Source organism: Labrus mixtus, chromosome 5 (assembly GCF_963584025.1).
Source record: "Labrus mixtus chromosome 5, fLabMix1.1, whole genome shotgun sequence".
Classification (NCBI taxonomy): Eukaryota; Metazoa; Chordata; class Actinopteri; order Labriformes; family Labridae; genus Labrus; species Labrus mixtus.
The window spans coordinates 9,798,600-9,819,801 of NC_083616.1; the positions used below are offsets into that span (position 1 = coordinate 9,798,600).

General features: G+C 43.3%; 1 protein-coding gene across 6 annotated transcripts in view; it reads right to left on the bottom strand.

Moving 5' to 3' along the window:
- lmx1bb (LIM homeobox transcription factor 1, beta b) overlaps window positions 1-21,202 on the bottom strand; it is a 58,169-nt gene that overhangs the window by 24,855 nt on the left and 12,112 nt on the right. For 3 of the 6 annotated variants that reach the window (XM_061037678.1, XM_061037679.1, XM_061037677.1), the window contains 2 exons: window positions 20,257-20,379; window positions 19,593-19,779 (listed from right to left, as the gene is read on the bottom strand). In XM_061037678.1, the coding sequence (XP_060893661.1) occupies window positions 19,593-19,779; window positions 20,257-20,326 (257 nt within the window). In that variant the 5' untranslated portion in view covers window positions 20,327-20,379. Of the gene's footprint in view, window positions 1-19,592; window positions 19,780-20,256; window positions 21,016-21,202 lie in introns of those variants that run through there. The other 3 variants (XM_061037680.1, XM_061037676.1, XM_061037675.1) reach the window with 3 other exon arrangements.

Here is a 21,202-nt window from a genome sequence, read left to right on the forward strand (position 1 = left end):
TCAACAATGCGTGAAAATGTCCCGCACCCTTTGTGTGTGTGTGTGTGTGTGTGTGTGTGTGTGTGTGTGTGTGTTGAGTGTGAGGCGTGCCCTCTTCGTTACCCCTGAGGTGGAACTCTGCTTTCTACGACTCATGACAGTGTCTGTCACTCAGCAAAGATCTGCAGCGCTTAAGAGATCATTGAATTCTCTTAAAGGAGGGTTTTAAGGATAATAGTATTGTAACCTGAGACGGAGAGGAAGCTGTGATTCAGAATAGAGCTCTCCTCTATCGTTGCCCTCTGAACCGAGACTAAGTTTCAGAGTCTTGTTCTGCTTACTGTATGTTTGCTGGATGAGAGAGATGTGTATCAGAGCCTTCTCTCTTTCACTGCTTCAACTCTTCTTTTTTTTTTTTTTTTTTTTTTACAGCCGTCATCATTCACTCACCACCGGCTAGATGAGCCATTTTTCCTGCCGAAACGTTAAGCCTACCATCAGATTAAGCGCTCTCTGATTTCGGCGCTAATTGTGCACGTCCACTTAAGAAGCTGACAGCTCGGCGAATGAGGAGGCTCGCAGGCCTCCGCGGCACGACACTCATCCATCACGGCCTAACCGATTGCATCCCTCTGAAGGCTCAACACGCTAACACCATTAGCTCTACTGCTGGGCATCTAACTAGCACATCACTCACACGGCTACCTGCTAACAGCATTACGGCTAATGCTGCCCCTCTAACTAACACATCCGTCATAGGGGCTAGCAATCCTACGGCTCTGCAGAAACACGTGGAACCGAGCTGTCTCTCTCCGAGACGATCACTCGCGTTATTTCGCCCCGTTGTTACTTTTTGTTGCTTTGTTGCTAATGCGCTCGTTTTTCCTCAAAAGATGCCGAATGCCACCGGAAGAAAGTTGTTGTGATTCTGTTTGGTTCTGCCCACAACAGATCCGGGCGTTTGGTTTGAATGTGCATGCCTCTGTGAAGGGAGCCATTCAAATCGGATTATGATTTCATATTTCACAAAGACAGCACACCACTAGGATGATTTTTAATTAGAACCAGAATCAGTAAAAAGAATAGGGCATGGAGACAATAAAATGAGGAATGCATTCATCCATGCAATGATTCTCTTGCTTTATTTAAGATCTGTGCCAATGTGCTAACAGCATTAATGAAGTTATAAAGAATTATGAGGGGAAATCAAATTTGCCTCGCCACTTGAGCGCCACTAAAATGCCAAACAATAAACTACCAGATTGCAAATTAGATCAGTAAAAATATCAAACACATTGCGGTGCAGGAAAATCCATAATTGCATTTAGTGCCTGGCCTCTCCTGGGGGAAGAGACACTAAAGATCATCAGCAGGCTACACGGGAGCCGCTATTGACAGAGCGGTAAAAATCGACAGGCTAACTAAATAAACACTCCAGGCTCCATTAAATATTCAACGGCTGAGATTTGACAGTCGAGCGTTCCTGCCTCTCCCCATCGCCTCTGTTGGCTTCTCTCTGCAGCACATCTTCCCTCTGTCTCCCCCCTTTTTCCCTTCTCTCTCTCCCCCCCCCCCTCCCTTCCTCCTCTCCCCTGTGACTCCTGACAGCAATAAATGATGCGGTGCCTGAGGGCGCTGCTCCAGTGGGAGACCTGGAAGGATAGAGCAGGAGAGCAAAAGAAATAAAGGGGAGACAGCCTATGACCAATGGCCATTAACCAAGGACTGAGACAGGGCCCTATGACATCCGCTGACACCCCCACCCCCTCAACACACTCTCATTCTCTCAGGCGGACTCACACATGCACACACAGATACAAACCTGATACACCACAGCCCCCTCTCCCTCCTATGTTGTTGTTTATGATCTAATAGCACAAAGACGGCTAAGTCACACAGCTCTAAAGAAAAGAAAGGTGCTTTCCCTGGTCAAAATCAGACAGTTCATTCCTTGTGTTTGAAACCAATCTGGCACCCACAAGGAGGAGGAAAAAGCCCTCCGCTCCCTCCTGCCATCAAAAAACTCCTGCAGCCTCCTGAAGAGATCATATGCATTCATCTGCTGTGGCGAGCCCGAGCGAGGTTATGCAAATGAGAGATGACAGTGTTATTGTGCGAGGAATATCAATGGAGTAATTACTGTTCCATGTCGGGCTATTGGCCCTCCGCTCGCCGCGCCCAGCCAGCAGCAGCGCTTCATTTCTCAGCCGCCCTCTCAGGGGAGAGATGAGCAGTGTGCTCTGGAGAGCAGAGCTAATAATGGCAGCACGGATACAGGCAAGGCTTAGACGAGCCCCGGGGTCCTGAGCCGCAGACTGCTAAACGTTGCTGGGGTCTCAGGAGAGCCCCCCAGCAAAGATGAAATGATTAAAAAACCACCCAACCTGACTGACAAGCTGACCAGCCACCTATAACTCTTTGTGCGCTGGGTCAAAGCTACAGTGCTTGCTTCAATCATAACAGCGGGTGATCTTTTTTTTTTTTTTTTGGACATTAGCTGGCTGCCTGACAATGATTCTAAGTGCTAAAGAAGAAGAAGAAAAAAAATACTGGCAGATGAGAGGAATTGTTCCAGGTAGCTAACTAGCTGAAATGTTCTGCATGCACTGAAACACGTTTCAACAATGAATCAAATGGATTGAAGGGATTTGTAAATCAAAGACGTGATAGAGATAGGAAAATACCAAATGATCCTGTAAGTACTTTGCTTCACTGACACTGTAAGATCATAATGATCTGGACTGGATTCTTTTTTCTAGTGCCTTGGCAGCCGTCCAATGAGCAAACTCCTTTGGCATGTAAGTGTCATCGCATTTAAAGCTCAAATTTGTTGGGGTGTATAACAAAGTGCTCTGCTCAACGTGCGAAGGCGTCGGCTGCCTGTAAAATGTCAACTTTATCATCTTTTACATGTGAGGGATTGTCTAATAAATAAAAATGCTAAGAGGCCACAAGTTCACCTGATGGGTAGAAGGCAACACGAGGAGAAACTTCAAAGAATGACGGCTGGTACAGGCCCCGGAGCTGTGAATTAACATATCAGGCAGGAGGAATGTTTCTCCCACACACCTGAGTGAGGCAGCAACATGATCAATTTTTATTCACTGAAAACGGAAAAAACATAAATAAAAAAATACAAAAATAAAAATAATCACATTTGAATGGTGCCTATCTTGTATGAGAAAATATTTTTTTTTAGAAAATGAGCATTGCTTTGCATTTTAATTCATTACAATTAAAGATACCTATTGTGCAGCTTTTACGTTTTCTAAAGTGAAAACTAACGAAGCTTTTAGGGACCCCACAAAAATGATTGTGCAGGGGAGGGGGCTGGACAATAATATTTTTGCTAAATAACGTTGACTGACTTTTTTTGGAAAGCCGGGGAGGATCTTTAACATTTTTCTCAACGTTTATGTGATACATTATGTTTTTTGTTTTTTTGTTGGTGAAATAACTTTAAATAAAACAACACACGAGGATTAAGCGCTATTTGAACATCAAACATTTTCATACGATCCCTGAAAGTGTCCCTGACATTTCTACACATAACATGAAGTTCTGTTGTTCTAACCTAAACACTAAATTCAATTTTATAATTCCCCAAATCTTCATCTGTGTCTTCTTATATCTTCATCATGATCCGGGGTGTTACAAGACCGAGGCCGGATGAAAAAGGAGGTCGACACGCTGCACTTGTACCTTTATGCCATTCATTTCCAGGTCAGGTGCACCTCTCGCACTGTCCAGACACCTCATATATCATGCAGGCAGAGGCCGCCTTATCTCCTCACTTATCTCTAGAGTAATAATTCCCATTTAAAGCTGCAGCCTCAAGCAAATGAGTGGACAGGACGGGAATGGCAGGCCGGGTGGTACACCACTCCCACTGACTCCTAGAGGCTACGATGGGGGAAAAAAACATGTCCGACCACTGCAGGAAGTGTTCATAAAGCAACAGAATTTGAATATAAACACCTCAGGGGTGAAAACAAAGCAAATATATGATTTACCTTCCCGAGGTCTGAAAATATTTTTTGAAATACATTTTTCCCTCTGTGTAATCTGGTACTGAGGTCAATTTGGAGTTGGGGGAATCAGCTGGCCTTAGTGAAGATACCCTGCTAAAAAAGTCAACACAATCAGCCGTCCCTGCTCGACAAGCACCAGAGAGAACCAAAGCAAAAAGGTACACAAGCCTGCTTGTCTGAAGCTAAATGCTTTTCCTCATAAGAGACACACAAGGCTGTGAAATGTTTCCTCCACAATCGCGGAAAATTCCCTACGAATGAAAAAGTCAAACATGATTTTCATCCAATCAGCGACTTTTTTTTCCATCCTGGACAAAGATGAGAAAATAACAGAAAAAAGAACCACTGTATATTTGTGGTGTGAAATCTCAAACACTCCTCTGCCTTCCTCGTAGCTATTGTTCTTTTTACTTAACAGACCTGGTTTTGTTTCCCTACTTTGCCATAAAGAAATCCTTCTCTCCATGACATGTTTTCTAGATGTCATAAATCTGATCCTTTAACTCACTGGCTCTTTTGTTTCTTACTCCTGAGTCTTGGCTCAATGTCCTTTCAACGGAGCTTTGATCCTGCTAACCTTATGGATCCTCATTGTAAACACTTACCTCCAGAAGACGTTTTTATCACCTGGAGGCTCGATGCCAGGCATCTGCACGGAAGTGAAGCAACACATTAAGTTGCCAGTTACCAGCAAGGGCACAGAGGACAACAGACCCTCTGAGGGAAAGGTTTTAAAACTCCTCCATTGCTATATGGTTATGTAGTTGGACTGTTATGGGCTGAAGGTTTGGAATTTTATTGTTTATGCTATTATAACATATCCCTGTATTGCTATTGTTATTAAAATTGATACAGATGTTCGAGTTTTGAAGGCAAACTCAAACTCCAATTTCATTCATGACCAAAGGAACATCAATTTGTTCCATTTCAAGCTTTTACAAATATGAATGATGCACATATCAAACCAGACAGATAAATCAAAACTCTTGCCATTTTTGGTGAGATACTAAACACACACTCAGACCCTGCATGTCTGAGCATACATACAAACACACACAAACCACCCGTGAACACGCAGTCATTGCCAGCGATGTTTCTGTGAGCGAGAGACCACAGGAATTGTTTATCACTGCAGATCAGAGCGACTAATCAGAAGCAGCCTGTTTCTTCTTGAACCTGTGCGAGGTCGAGATGTTTCCTCATCTCACACTGAGACGCCTATGTGCCACAGCATGACCTATCCCTATCCACGCCCCCAACCCCCAACCCCCCACCTCCTCCTTTTTAGTACCTCACCAACCGGGTCCCTGCTCCCAATCCAGAGGGGACGCTCTGTGATGTTCTGCTATCCCACCAAGACAACAAAAAATCAATGCTGTAGGGTACCGTGCCTTACTCAAGACAAATGTTCCCTTTCGTTCTGGTTTATCTATCCAAACCTTAATCTTAATAATTAGCAGATAACGCATATTTCTCCCTCTGCCATGGGTTCATACTTACTATATCAAAGAGCCAAATGGATAATCATGGTAAATAAGAAAAAGAGCAACCAGAGAGACGAGAACAAAACGTGATTGCTATGCAAAGTAAGATTTTCCATCAGCATTTGCCAAAGTACCATTAAATGTTATGGGCACATCAGGGCCCACGGAGCACGTTGGTCAGCACAGTGGGAGTATGACATCTTACACTGTGCAGGGCCTCACTGTGAGCCGTATAGTCGGCTTCAAAAGAACTTAACCATCAGGGAAAACAGTCTGTAGGCCTAAACCACACAGCACACTCACAACCAGATAAACACTGAACTGAGTCACCCTGAGGGAAATCGTAATGCTTGATGTATTAAAAGGTAGTTACGCAACTTTTCTTTGATATAAACAACAACAAGCTGGTCGTAATATCAAGACGAGGCCAAATGCTGTTAACGCAGAGAAACAGGCCGACTTGTACAGGAGGAATGATCCGGAGCCAAGGCACGGTGATAGAAGTGATGGAGCTCTGCTGCCCATGAGGGATGTTTCAAAGCCACTCGAACGCTTGTCAGTGCAGTTTATTACTTCCTTGAAATATCTGTAAAAGAGGAACCATTGAGCAAAAGAAAACTGTTTAAGAGCTAGGGGTGTAAATCTATTTTAATGCTGCTGATCCCCGTGTTAGTGCCGCTTTCACAAAACCGCTCGCTGTTTCTCTCTCCCTACGGTTCCCTCATTACGCATCATCTATGGGAGAAATGGCTACCTTTTTCACTTCGCCTTCTCAAATATTGCAAACTATAAGCGGTTTTCTGAGTTGTAACTGCAGGGGCTGTGTCTGCCAAAAGTCTGTCGCTTGCACTTAATCCCCCCCCCCCCCCCCTTTCTTCTCTTCTTTATTTCTGTGGCTGTTGGTTAGAAGAAACCATGTCACAAAGCCAAAGTTGTGACATACGGCGGCATGTTGTTGTAGTCTAATCTTGATATGGATATTTCCCATACCACAACATCTTATAGTGATGGCTACTGGGCCGACATTCCCAGAAACAGAGGGTTTTTTCTTTGTATTTTCTTCCAGTCAGGATAGATTCTGACAAGACTGCCGAAGCCCTCCACTTCTCCCCCAGGTTAGGTTAGTTCCTGGTGGGATGTTTTTGTGCAGAGAGGCCACCTCTCTTTCTTATCTTCCTGTCATCTCTGTGGGACGGCAGGGCACGACTCCTACTCTGGCTCCAGAACCACAGGCTTCCCCTGGACACCAAACCGCCGCTCCACACTAGATGTACTCTTTGAGAGGCTGGTTGTTTAGGGTGTGTCAGAGCTTATTAGCGCCAGAATGTGTGAAAAAACCAGAGCCGTGCAGAACAGTATTCGTGAAATACGCTTTTTATGGCTTGTTTCGCTCGTTTTAAGTGCCAGAAACGTGAGGTTTACCACATGAAGCAAAAGAGGCAGACAAAAATGTGGACGTTTCTGAGGAAGAATGTGAAGGTTAATTTTCTCTTCGTGTGAATGACATCTTTTCTAACACTCTATGAATCTTGCTGATTCAGTAATCCACATCCCAGTGCTATTTGGAGACGGATAAAATAACTGACACTAAACACAATCTTTACAACCATTCCCCGACCATTATTTCATGGTAGGAAGTTGATGCTTGTGTTCAGAAATATCACATTTCTAACCCCATAACTCTGTGGATCCCAATGCTCACAATTCTCTCAGATGAACTTCTGAACCAGAAGATCACGTTCTTAATGTGCTTATTTAAACATGAAACTAGGTATTATATAACTTGTAACATATAAGCAGATATTTTAACTTTCACTCTTAATAATAGTTTGGTTACGATAGCATTTGTGCTAGCGCTTGTGGTAGCAGATTTATACCCTAGCCTACGTTTAGCCTAGTAATTTGTATTCCATGTGTCATGGTTAGCTAGCTATTCCAAGCAATTATTTATCTTTTAGCTTTGTTAGCGTTGCAATTTACATGTTTTTATAGCCTCTCTAGCTAACTATTTTAACCACCATTAATACTTAACTTTTAGCTAACTAACCTTTTTCAACCATATATCCATACATTTAGCTTTTTCATTCATCTTTATCCTTTAGCTAACTAGCCTAGTTTAACAACTAAACCATCACTCTTATCCAACCTATTTCAACCATTTATCCTTAGCTTTTAGCTAACGTTTTGTTCAACCTGTTATACCTAACTTTTGGATAATATTTTAAGTACTTTTTGATCACAAATAGCTAACTGGCCTTTGAAAACCAATTATCCAGAGGTTAATTATTTATTAATGCTTAGCTTTTTTTGTAACTAACCTATATCTTTAGCTAACTAGCACATTCCAACCATTTAACCATTTCATTCATCTGGCTCTTTTAACAATTTATCCATTAACTATTTTAATAGTATACCCATTTACCTAATATGCAGAATTTAACTATTTAAACCATTTATCTACTCAAGCTAGCTATAGCATCAGTCCATCTAATGTTTTAACTTTTGTTATTAGTTCACTTCTTGTAGCTGACTTAATATGTAGATATATACTTTGTGGCAATTAAATAGTTATTTATATTTTATCAAATGACCTGAGCAACATAATCTTTCCACATAAACCCCGGCTATCTTTGGAAGTACAACCTAGTAGACCCACATCTGGTTGGGAAGCACTAGCACCACGATATGACCCTTAACACCATTTACTGCCAGCTATATTCAGTTACCCTCAACACATGAGGAATACAAAAATACATGGAAACAGAAGCATATGAAGTTAATAGGGGCTTACAGTATATTACATTATGACACAATGGGAGATAACTTGTATTATTGTTTAAGAAATGGAGAAGACAGAGAAAGAATGATTCATTCCTAAGTACAAGTTGTGGTGAAGCTCAAACCTATAATGATAAAATCACACATGCCAGCATATGTGTAGATAGCCCCTCACATAGACATACTTGTGGGCATTAAGAACAATGTTGCGTTCTGACTGACTGAACCTGCATGTAGCCTGGAGAATGTTAATAAGGATTATGGTTAATACACCTATAATATACACTGCAAAAGCTAAGTATGTTTTGCCACTGTCTTTGAAGAAGCAGAGTTTTCTGCCAAGCAACACCAACCTTCATGTTTATATTGTGGGTCAAATTTAACAAAAAAAAAAGTGCAGTTTAAATAAGCTGGGACTCTTGGGAGGAAAAGATAGAAATTCCTTCTCTGTCACACAGAACGAGGCTGTAATAATTTTTTAACATGTCAGCCATAAAGCGATGCTGATGCCAGGGAGCGTGCTGTGACCCTGCCGACCCTGAGCCTGCTGCCTGGCCTCTGGTTAGTGTAAGCAGCATCCAGCTGAAAGCTACCAGAGGCCTTCATGTGTGTATGTGATGTTTCCAAGGAGAGATGGACCAATTAATCTGATTATAGTCGCAAATCCTCCGACATGTGTAAGCCTGCCTGCTACCATGTGCAGTACAGATGTGCGTCCATGTCTGTGTAAGCATGTATGTACCTGTGTGTAGCAGATAATATGATCCATTGACAGAGTGAAGGTATTGCTCCAAGTTTTTTTTCCAAAATTTGATGATTCAAATGGTCAGTAAATATGACCTCGAGCCGACTGTATATCTTTCCTTTTCTGTAGGTGTGTGATTCTACACAGAGCAATGTAGGAGCAACATAAAAAAATAAAAATAAATGTTTTTCTTTATCAGCAGAGATTTACTCTCTATGAAAAAACAAACCAGGTAATTAAAACAGGTGAAAACAATGAATAAAAAGAGGTGAAAGTTAAAGATCAGTGTTTCTCTTTGGCAGATTTCTGGACCGTGCTGCTGATTTTAACAGGGTGAGTTACAAAAATCATACATCCATCATACATGCAAAAACAATGAAGTACTGACTGCTGGTGCTTTAAGAAAACTCAAGAGTCTAACAGGTAAACATGAGACACTTTAAGTTTGATAAGGAGTTCAGAAATAAAGGAACACATTATTGGAGCTTTATTATAAAAGCTGAATCTAGATCAATTCTAGTTGTGGTGAAGTCATTCAGAGGATATAAAACAAGATATCTAGAGTGACATTTTTGCAAACATTTATCAGTCTTATAAATGGGAATGGGTCTTTCCAGAAAAAATGCTTTTAGGGCAGCTGCAACTATATACAGATACAGACACTGTGGGGGAGTCGTCATTCTTCGGAAGTCAGAAAGCGACAGTTAACAGTACCTGAAATGAAATACTTGGTGAAATAGTAAACCCTCTGTCAAAGCTTTCGCGGTCTGTTTAAAAACACAACACCCGAGCACTTAAGGGTTTTAAACAGCCTCTTTTCATTGGCATGGCTATGAATATGCCTATTCTGAGGGAGATCCTTTCATTTTCAAGCTCGAGATCTGAGTCAGCCTCTGCTCACTGTATGTTTGTGCCACTGACTGAAGCCTGCGCTGAGGGGCGGGAAGAAGTGGAACGAGGAGCTGACAGACAGGGCCTGATACTGCGCTTCCACCACAGGCCAATCCCCAGCTAACCCCTGTGCTGACAGCCAGGATGTAGCACTCATCCACAGGCCACAGCCCAGGCTCTGGGGCCCAGGAAAAGGAGAGCATGGAGAGCAGGGAGAGGGCCGGCCTGCTGATGATAGAGAGGGGTGGAGGAGGGGGAGGTAGGGGTGGCTGGTGGTTTGGGTGGCACGCACCGCTTTCTGCCTCAAGAGGAGAATCCACAGACTGTCGCCTGCCAAACGCATGTCCAATGCTTGGCCGGGTGACAGACCCCACTGTACACACACATGCATGTGGGCATGTTATACACACACATATGGCTACACACGTGAATATGCTCACACAGGAATGCAAAAAAACACGCTTAAATGCAAAATAAAGCTGGAACCTCTGAGAGAAGAGATAAACATGCTGTGTTAAAAAACACAGACATAAAGACACATTCACACCACAAACACTCAAAGTTGTATTTTTTCCTCAAACCAGATTTTCTGGTTACTTTACAGATTAAAGTGTAAACGTGAAACCGTCCAACAAAGACATAACAGATGACGGCATTGTCGAATTGTCACTGACTGAGTGCTTTTACTGACAGTACAAGTCATACGAAACATTCATCTAGAAAATTGCCTAGGCAGAACGAACATTTTGGTCTACTTTAAACTTCCGAGCGAGAAACAACTGATAACACGACCTCATCAAAACTTCACTTCTCTGATATTTGCTGTGAGTCTTAGAGGAAAAAAAGGCCGCCGGTCAATAAATAACGTCGTCCTGGTCGGTGCTGTGCAGAGGCACAGTGGAGCGATGGAGGTAGAGGCCAGCAGTGACCCCGGCCACACGCTGCGAGAGGTCTCAGCTCAGAGCCAGAGCTGTCTCTCCAGCTGGGATCACAACACAACTTTGGAGCTCTGGTTTCAGAGCACGACTCCAGCCTGCGGGACAGTTCGCTCCCCCTGTGAGGCTGGGCCTGCAGGGCCAGCGTTAAGGCAGACAGACACCCAGGGGGTCAGTCAACCCACCCACTCTCAGAGGGAGGCTAGCGACGAGCACAGAGGCCAAAGAGTGATTGGGGTTGCCTCAGACTTCAGCTCTGCTTTTTTAAATGCTGACTTTGGGTTTGCATGAAGCCTCAGCCTACTACTGCTATTTCTGTTCAGTGGGGTTTCCATTGAAGTGACCCCCAGAGGCAGATTCTGTGCATAAGTAATGTGCTGTGAGGTTGAATCAAACAACACCATCGGCTGGAGGAGAACATTTAGATGAATGGAGCAAACATCACAGCCTTTACCTGCAGCAACACATTTTTCTTATCAAGGCAAGCGAATAGAAGTCTCCATCCGGAGAGCACCGTGAGATGCACAAAAAAACACTTCTAAAGAAAAATCTTTATGCTTCATCCCCTGATCCATCCATCCCTTTCATAGACACCAGATCATTTTGCAGCATTCAGAAGTCTAGGAATTTCCAAGAGAAGACGTATAGTAGGAGCTTTCTGGGAAATATTAATACAAAGCCAGCAGAGCAAAGGTAAAAAAAAAAAGGGGGCTAGGCAGGGGGGTGAGGTACAGATGATCAGTTTCATGGCATGCTACCTGATGATTAAATGCCTCTTTCAATCTCTCTGCACACGGTCTCCTCTACTGTTTGCCACCTTTTTTCATGCAGAACATGATGTCTGTGTTATCAGCTGTCCTCAGGGACACTGGTGGAGGTGGTGGTGGAGGTGGGTGTCTTGTAAGAATCCAACATGGGCAGTGGTCTTCTCCGCACACACACTCACCTGTCATCACTGCAGATTCTCCACATCTGCCTCGCCTTAAACCGCTTAGCCCTGCTCTTACCAAGCCCCCTTCAACTCCACCTCCCCTCCGCTCCCACATTTCCCCCCCCCCCCCCCCATCAGGATCATCCAAATATTTCCCCTCGCTGCTTTTTGAAGCTTCCATGGGTCACAGGACCTCATGCACAAATCATGCTGGCTTGCCGTCGGGGGGCTGGTCAGGGAGGACGGGGGCAAGTAAGACGAGCAGAAACCCAATCTGCACTGTTTTCATGTTTTTTTTTTTTTTTGTCAAGACAGCCATCACCAATCAACTGTCGGGTCTAAACAGAACAGAGTTAAGGGAGCTCTGGCTGTGGATGCCGGACCTGGCAGCTGATTTCAACCATAATTCCCCAGCCGCACCAGCGGGAAGAGACGGAGAGTAAATTCAGAGAGCCTGACAGCCTGCAACGGTTTAACACAGGGGGTTAGCCCCAAATACATAGCTCTGGGTTTATGTTGATGGATGGATAACCAAATCCCTCTCATTGTTTGCAATAAAACATAGATGTTAGTTTTTACACTGTGACACCACACTTGCTACGGAGCTGAATTATGATCTAGCGGGGAAAGAGACCTGACAAATGCAGAAACTTAGTCAGACGCCAGATTTGGAACTTGTATTTTGGAGACGCGAGGGAGGAAATAACAAAGTCAAACACACACGGATAATGAAAGAATCAAAGCAGCTCTACAGTGTGTGGGCACAGGAGGTTCAGCAGCGGCGGCAGAATTTTCATAACACAGAATATTGGACTGGTCCTCAAAGCAGGCCGGTAAACAGGACAGACAGAGAGGGATGAGCAGTGCGGACCTTCCCCTCCCTCCCGCAGAGCACAGCAGCTCAGAGTGAGAGCAGAAGCTGGGCAGGAATCTGGAAGTGCTGGTTAAAGTAATCACATTGGTTTCACTGCATCTGATCTGCAGTCTAACAGACTTCCAAACAGTTGAATGAGTAAATAAAGTGCCCCAGGGGACTCCCGCTGGAGATGGATTACCACAAGGGTGCACACACAAAAGGAGCTGAAGCCCCACAACCCCGATGTGAGCTGCGGACAAAAGCCTAGCATTGGACCTCGACCAGGGAAACCGGCAAACTTTATTAATCTCATCCTAGACTCAGGCTCCTGCCCCTGCACTCATAGACACACTGATGCTCTGCTGTGTGAAGGTGCACACTCTGAAATGATCATATTTGAGTGTCTGCGATCGGGTGCAGAACGAGGTGAACATATGCATATGTTTTGTGACCGTGTGCATGTGCTTGAGCAAACATTTCAACATACTGTAGATGCACAAATGTGTGCGCCTGAGTGTGTACGCGTCCGCTCGAGTGCATAGACCACATAAGATGAGTCTCATGCTCATTTGGCTGTGGAGGCCGGGGTCTGGAGGGGGACTAAGGGCCGTGGCATTCTGCGGCCCCATCCCACCCCAACCCCATTCTTCCCCCTTTTCTGGGCCTGACACAAATAAAAGGATTAGGAGCCCCCGTTTCCGTCAGACCCTCCATTCAAGACAAAGCTCGGACCAGCTTAGTGTCACACTTAATGATAAAAGTGCAAATCTCTGTCAGTCACTTTGGGCAGGAATACCGGTATTTGGGGGGCTAATCTCATTTGATGAAGATTAAAGGGGTAAAAAAAGACAAAAGAATTCAGTGTCTGTGCAAAAATATTTAAATTTGACCAAATTTGACATGTAGCAATTATGATGAGGTGCTGAAATGTGCTGTGAAAATCAAGAGAGTAAATGTGATGCACTGGGCAGAGCTTAGATTAGAGACAAAGGAAGAAGAGAGGAAGCAAGTGTACACACACACACACACACACACACACACACACACACACACACACACACACACACACACACACCCACATACACATGCGCCAACACCCTCACAAAAACCTGGGGTGTATGTAGACAAACACACGGCTCTGCCCATTCCCATGTAGAGCTAGAATGTGTGACGTGAGTGTGAGAGTAAGCCTTGGGCACACAACAGTCTGAATGCAGCACTTGCCACTATGATGCCAGTCCTCTCTAGTGTATCTGTGAAAAGCCTACGTGTTGGAAAAACATTCCAGAGTGGGATCACGTATACACAGTTGGGGCCAGCAGCGATACTGCGAGCCAGCAGCAGAGGCCATGTCTCAATTTCTCATGCACGTTCGAGTTAGGGGCCGCCTGGAGAAACAAGTGTGGGCTACTTCCAAAGTACAGCAGCAGAACGAGACAAACAGATCTGAAATGTGATTAAGAAGAAAGAAAAAAATAATTTCACAACCACAGACACACCGTAAAGGGTTATTTGAAATAAAAAGTTCATTGCAGCCAAACTCCAGACAGTAAAAATGTTACACTCTTCTGATTTAAACCTGTAATCTGGCAAATTGAAATAGAAAACATTTGCTGAGTGCGTGTATTTCACGGCTGTCTGCTTTAAGAAGCCTATTATAGTATTTCGCAGATTTAGCCAAAATCTAATTTGTAAATTGCCTTTAATGGTTTGTGGTAGGCTTCTTTTTTTGTTATGAGGAGTTGTCATGCTGTGAAAATAAACCTGAAGGCCCGAGGACTTGGAGCCAGTAATGAAAATCAGTACGCTGCCGAGGCCGATGGCTCTCTCTCCACCGTCACTGATTTGCATTCCCGATTGACTGACATGTCCCACTGGCTGCCTAACAGCCGGCTTTAGGAGATGAGGTTAAATTGTGGCTACCAACAAATTGCATGCTTGAGTTCCTCTGCTATCATCCAGTGTAATGTGAGCACACCAGGCAGATCCCTGTGCAGATCCTTCTCCTCCCCGGCACTACGGCTCCCCCTCCCCACACACACACACACACACACACACACACACAAAGCCACAGAGACCTCGCTCCACATCCCTCGCCACCAGTCTGGCCTCTAAAGTGGTGATGGGCATTACCGTGGCTGAGCCTCTGCGGCTTCCCGGAGCGTCCTGCAAAGTGCTTTATGCTCCAACTGTTGCACTAGTATGCTTATAGCCCACCCTCTCCCTAACTCACACCCACTCATTTCTGCTTAAACACACAGCGGAAATGCCTCTGCAAAAATAAACCTTCATGAATTCACCTGATAATACTTCAGATTTACTGGCAGCATCTCAGGAATCATGCATTGAATATTAACAACGGGCTAGTAAAAACCTTAATGCATGGATCTGGTCTGAAATTTATAACGGCACTATTCATATGAGTTCAATAATATGTTTGAATCAAATATTTATCATGCAAAGACTTCTTTGTGGGAGCCGAAAAGAACGGGAAAAAAACACTGTGACTGAAGATGCATCTACAGATGCAAATAAATACAACTCTAACAACAACTCTAACAGGTCCTTTAATGAGTATAAACATTGGGCGACCGGGTGGGGGGGGGGGGGAGAGTTAGCAAACCATGAGATGACAGATGATGCATCCTCGTATGCTGCAGGGACAGGCCGAGCCATGTTGACATAAAACCCAATACTTCCTTACAGAGGAGCGGGGCAAGCTTCAGCCAGCTCCTTCGCCGAGCACTAAAAAACCCCAGCAAGCTGAAGCAATATTATCCGGCTTAGTGTTTCTAACATTAGATTTGTCTCTCTGTAGAGGTTCTCTTTTATTTACCCAAGAGCAGCACTAAAGACTCATTTTTATCCTTTTTAGGGAGAATTATATAAAAAAAAAGTCTAGCTGAAAGTTAGAAAGCTCTGCACAAAAGAAATGCACACCCACAGCACAGAGCTGCTTTTTAAATACTTTAGCAGGACTGAGGACAGTCTTTAATTAACTGCAAAACTGCCCGGCTGGCTTGACAACACAAAATACATCTTTACTTTATTTTTTTCTCTTTTTGTTTTGGTGTGCATATGAGTGTTCACAAAGTGCCAGGCCACGCGGGAGTGTCCCAGAGCGAGTAAAATACACACACACACACACACACACACACACACACACTTGTCGAGCTAAAACAGAAAACCCTGCAGCCGTCAGCATCTCTCCAACACACACACACACACACACACACACATTGCTGCTGCAGCGTCCCAAGCACAGCTAATTAAAAAACAACAATTTCACAGGAGGGCACTCCAAACAGTTTCTAAAAAAGCAGCTCTCAGCACACCGGGGGATCGTCCAGCAGCGTGCACAGGAGGTGAGACAGGTTTCTGGGAGCTCTGCTTTTTATGGCTTCATCACCGCTGTGTTTTTCTACTACTCATACTACCGTGACCTCAATTTCATTCTGCTTACGGCATGTGAATAAAAAAATCGGAGAAAAAATAAAAATAAAACCCCTCTGCATGCTGGTGTGTTTGGAAAAGTTACAAATGAACCATTCTAAAATAACATTTTGCCGGACAGTAAAACTTTATAGAGCGTGGAAAAATATCCAGAGAGGAATGCTTCAGCAGGACCCACAAAACAGGCTGTATAATATATTTTAGTTAATGTTGTGGTTTTTTATAGATGGAGCTTGTGGCAGTTTCTAACAAGGCAGTCCATTACAGGGGTGTTGTCCAGTGATAGGCCTTATTACACCCGCTCCTTTCAAAGCATCTGCTTGGTTAGAGGAGAGCTCTCCCTGGGGAAAAGATCTCCCTCTTTCTAATGATGTATAATTGACCTCCAAACACCAGGGCACAACAAACTCTCTCGGGGTGGTGTAATTCCACTCTACCTTTTACATACCGCCCGTCTCGTTCGAGCTTGTTCCTCCTCTACGGCTATGGCTCCAGTCCAACTGACTGCTCTGCCTTTTTGCCTTCAATTTTTATCAAACCTGCTCTGAAATATTCTCGCAAAAAAAGGCCACAGAGTGTCTTCTCTTTTAGTATACATTTGATTTTATTGCCCCCTCTGGAAAACATGCCTGACATCTGTACATTTGATTTATTTTCTAGGCCTCAAATCTTAAAAAAATAAATCCTCATTCACAAAAATACCTACAAAGCGAGGATAAACACAGGTCAGCAGTGTGGCATAAAAGGAGGCAAACATATGGGATAAAGGCTAATAAAATCCAATCTTGTTACTATATAATTGCACTGTATGCAGCGGGATGTATTGAACTGTGTTGGTGGGAGGTTTAATAACACAGTACACAATTGTTTCCCCCCGTCTGCACTTAAACCTGTTCCAAAGGTGCCAAAAAAGACTGCTTGCCAATTCCTTGATTTATTATAGCCAGTGAGAGCTGATTACGGGGCATGAATCAGTTGCTGTAGGAATGTAATTAGGCACGAAGACCTCTGTAAGGCTAGCAGCTCTCTTCACAGCCCAAAGCAGTTTGTGGGCTGACAAATGCATCTTAAATGGGTGTCATAAAAGTCAAAAAGGTGCCAATTACATCCTTAAGTATCCCATCAATGCAAACGGAATAAACAAGGAAAAAAGAGATACTTGTGTCTGCGTGATGGGAGGGGAGCCTGCAGCTAGCGTTTAACCCGGGAGGGGTGGAAAAAAAAGAAAAGTGTGAGAAGAAGGAGGTGAAGAATTAAAAGATGTGATGGATAACAGAGTGTGAGAGCAGGCCGCTGCCCAGCAGGTTGTTGTGTTTGGATGGTGTGATCTGGGTTGCGGCACAATTTCACACAGCATCAGTAGAAGCAAATGTAGCAGAGGAGAAGGGGATATGCACCAAATATGGAGCTTAAAAGAGATGATAAAAGTAAAAAAAAAATACTTGTGGGCAAAATAAATATTTATTTTCTTTCTCTGTGTAAATTTCTGCCATTTTCTCCTTACAAATGCCTTGAAAATGAAAAGAACTCCAAGTCAACAGTGTGAAAACAGGCCTGAGAAAGAGATCCCTCTCTCTGCTGCCAGCCACCTCTGAGCCGTGACTCTGTGACTCCGTATCCCAGAGTTACCGCTATGAATTTTTCCATTGTTATAAGCCGACTACGCTCCTGTCACAGAGCCGGATGAATGGCACGCATGGCAATAGATGTAACTCTTTGTTGCTTGCGAGGTATCTAGCAGAGAGCCATAATGTCCCAGTAATCGAAGTAGAATTGTTAAAAAGGCCGCACACAAAAAGCTGAAAATGTAGTGACAAGCATGAAAAGCGCTCATGCGATGAGAAACACAGGGGCACCCCAGGGTCCTCGAAGGCCAAACAGCCACCCTAAGCATTGTTGTTACAATATTTGACCCACTTTGACTGCAATCTCTGCTGCTTTTATGTGATAATCAACTAATTAAATTTACTAATTTGTCTCACTCCATGGATAATAGCTGACATTTTACTCCCTGTCATAGACCTTATTTGGAATATTAAACTTAATTTTAATTCAATATTAAACAATATTCACAGGAGGGAAATTCTAATATTATTATCATGTATCTATAATTAACACACTTTTATTATTAGAAGCTATAATATTCTAATACTGTTTTATTTATTTATTGTGCTGCAGTGAGTAAATTATTAAATTAACAATCTTTATTTAATCACCTTACTAGTCTGCTGCTGTAATCACACTATACAAAAGAAGTACCACATTTCTAGAAGTTATTTTACAATTTCAAATTAAATTATTAATGCTCGTGAAATTATTTATGCGTGTAATATGTGCGTGCGCGAATGGCGCGTGCGCGAATGGCTAAACTTCTAAAAAAAAAAATCGGACTTTTTCCTTCGTTAGCTTTTTTAGCTAGCTGCTAAATTAAACTATTTTTTAGTTCAATGTTAAATTGTTGCTAGATCTCCTGTGCCGCATGCTAAATCGCATTGTTTCAAATTAAATAAAATAGCCTCACAATAAATGTAATAAAGAGAGTCGAAAATGAAAAAGAATAATTGATGAGGAAAAAATTGCGATCAGATTTTTACCGGTGGAAGACAGGAAGTCAAATTAAACAATCTGAGTAAAATCAGTGCATCAGATTTTTATTTTTAAATAAAATATGAATTCAGTGTATTTGTGCTTATTGGAAACTTAATTTTAACCTACGCTATCCTATATAGAAGAACGTATTTAAAAGAAATACAGTTTGACACATTTGAGTGATTATTAAGCCGATGTTAGTGATGAATAAAGAGCACACGAAGCACCCAGGAAATAGAAACACAGCTGTCAGAGAGCGGAATGAAAACCGAGACTGCACGCGTGCACATTCTCAGGCCTGATTGGCATCACATCCTTTTTTTTTTTTTTTTATCAACCCTCTGTTTCCGCAGAAAGAAATGTTGAAAATATCATGGGTCACCGTGACAATAATAAAAGTCAAACATGTAAATATAACAGGTAGCCTGTATGAGCGCTGATCAACGCGAGCGTCCTGCAGTGTGAGCACTCTGCTGCACACATCTCCAATCATCTTATTTAAAAATATCACATTTTGTAAAAAGCTGAAATTCATCTCAACCTGTTCCTTCTATTTTATTACTTTTAAAATGTGGCAAAAAGCAAAATGTCAACCTTAAAACTCGACTAAAGCAGCACTGGAAACATTTAATTTAGCATATATATGAATCCTCCATGTTAGTTTAAATATATATATTTTTACACTTGATTAAATCCTGTAGGCCTACAAATCAAGCACGACTTATCAGGCCGAGCGGCTTTTCAGACTGTGAATGGTACACATACACACTCAGACACACACCATGACATACACAATCGAGGCCTCGAGGCCAGCCAGCGCCATCACAATGTCTTTTTCTCAAATCACTGCACACCAACCAGAGCCGTCTGAAGAAATGCACAAAGGGAGAGAAAGGGAGAGGAGCAGATATTGTGCTTACTGTTGGTAGTCGTGTTTGCAGTAAAGTTTTCTTTCTCTGAAGTAACAGCTGGTGGTGAGAGGCTGTTGACACACGGTGCACTGCAAACACTCCTCGTGCCATGAGGAATCGTTGACCCTCATCAGGAAACGGTCGGAGATGGGACGCTGGCATCCTTCACACACGGAGGGATGATGACAGTCGCTCCCTGGAAAAACGGCACAGGAGAAATGGAAGAGAGAAGGCCTGAATCAAGGACTTGAATTGTGTTTCAATACTTTCAAGCGTTACATATCTACACACTGGCTTTCTTAATGAATTCAAGTGGGTTTTTATTATTTTTAATTAAATACAAACTACCGATTATAATAGATGGGTATGGCATTTTCTTCCCAACAAGGCCTGCAGATTAAGTCACTCATCCAGTCTTTAGATTAGGCTGCTGGATTTCAAGGGATGTATGTCCTTGACAGTTAAATAAAAAAAATAGTAACACAATTGTCCTTAAAACTCTATTATTGTGTTCATTTGCGTGCGTAAACGTGAACCTTTGCCGGTACACACGTGCGTAAATATCAAGAAACAACACATTAGTTAGCATGCATGCAAAGTGTTTGCAGCCAGGCATGAATAACAAACTCTCTCACACTTAAGGGTTTACGTTTTTAAAAGACTTAAGACTCACCGAGCATGACTCCGAGAGTGGCCTGTCCCGAGCGCAGGGGATGATCTTCAATTTTTATGCCGTCCAGCATGATGCACGTCTCGGTCTGTTCTCCCACGGAGAGGCGCTCCAGTGACACCAGACCTGTTGCAATATCCATAAGAAGACGAATAAAGTCAGACTTGACAAGGGGAAATCCACAAAGCCTGCCTGTCTGTCTGCGTGGAGGGAGAAGAGCGTAAACAGGGACGAGGTGGAAACCTGTTGAAACCGTTTGGTGCTCCGCGTGACACAGACTCAGCCTGCAGCTCGGAGGAGAAAAATGGGAAATGAGCTTTAGTGGAAGAAATGCAAAAAAGTCGACTTTGAACTCGCACTAGTTCTAAAGTAAAGATAGTTTGAGCCGGCTACGTACATCCCAGATGTGTGAGAGCCGCTTGGAGGGACAGAAAGCAAACAATAAAGGTGTAAAAGTCTCTGAACAGTCACCTGTTATGAATACAGACTGAGGAAGCTCTATCTTCAAGCCGACCAGAGAAAGCGGGGGGCTTCTTCCCGGAATGACACTTTAGTCAAGGATGAGGCGAACAAGAAAAAGTTGACAACAAATCCCCCCCCAAAAAAAACTGTAAAGCAGAGTGTGTGTCTGTTGATGTCCCAGCCGGCTGTAACTCTTTAGAAGTAACGCGGACGGTTGGTTGGTTTGTGCTCCTGTCGCTGCAAAAGTCTGAGATCGAGATTGAAGCGGGTGGATCCTCCCACTCCTGCATGCATGGCTTCACTTTTTTCTTTCCCCCATTCACCGCCGTTGGGATGCGATTGGAGCAGAGTACAGTGTGCAGCACACAGTCCAATAACAACACACACACACACACACACACACACACAGACACACACACACACACACACACACACACACCGAGGAAACCGATCATCGATAGACTAGAGACAGAAAAATGATATTTTA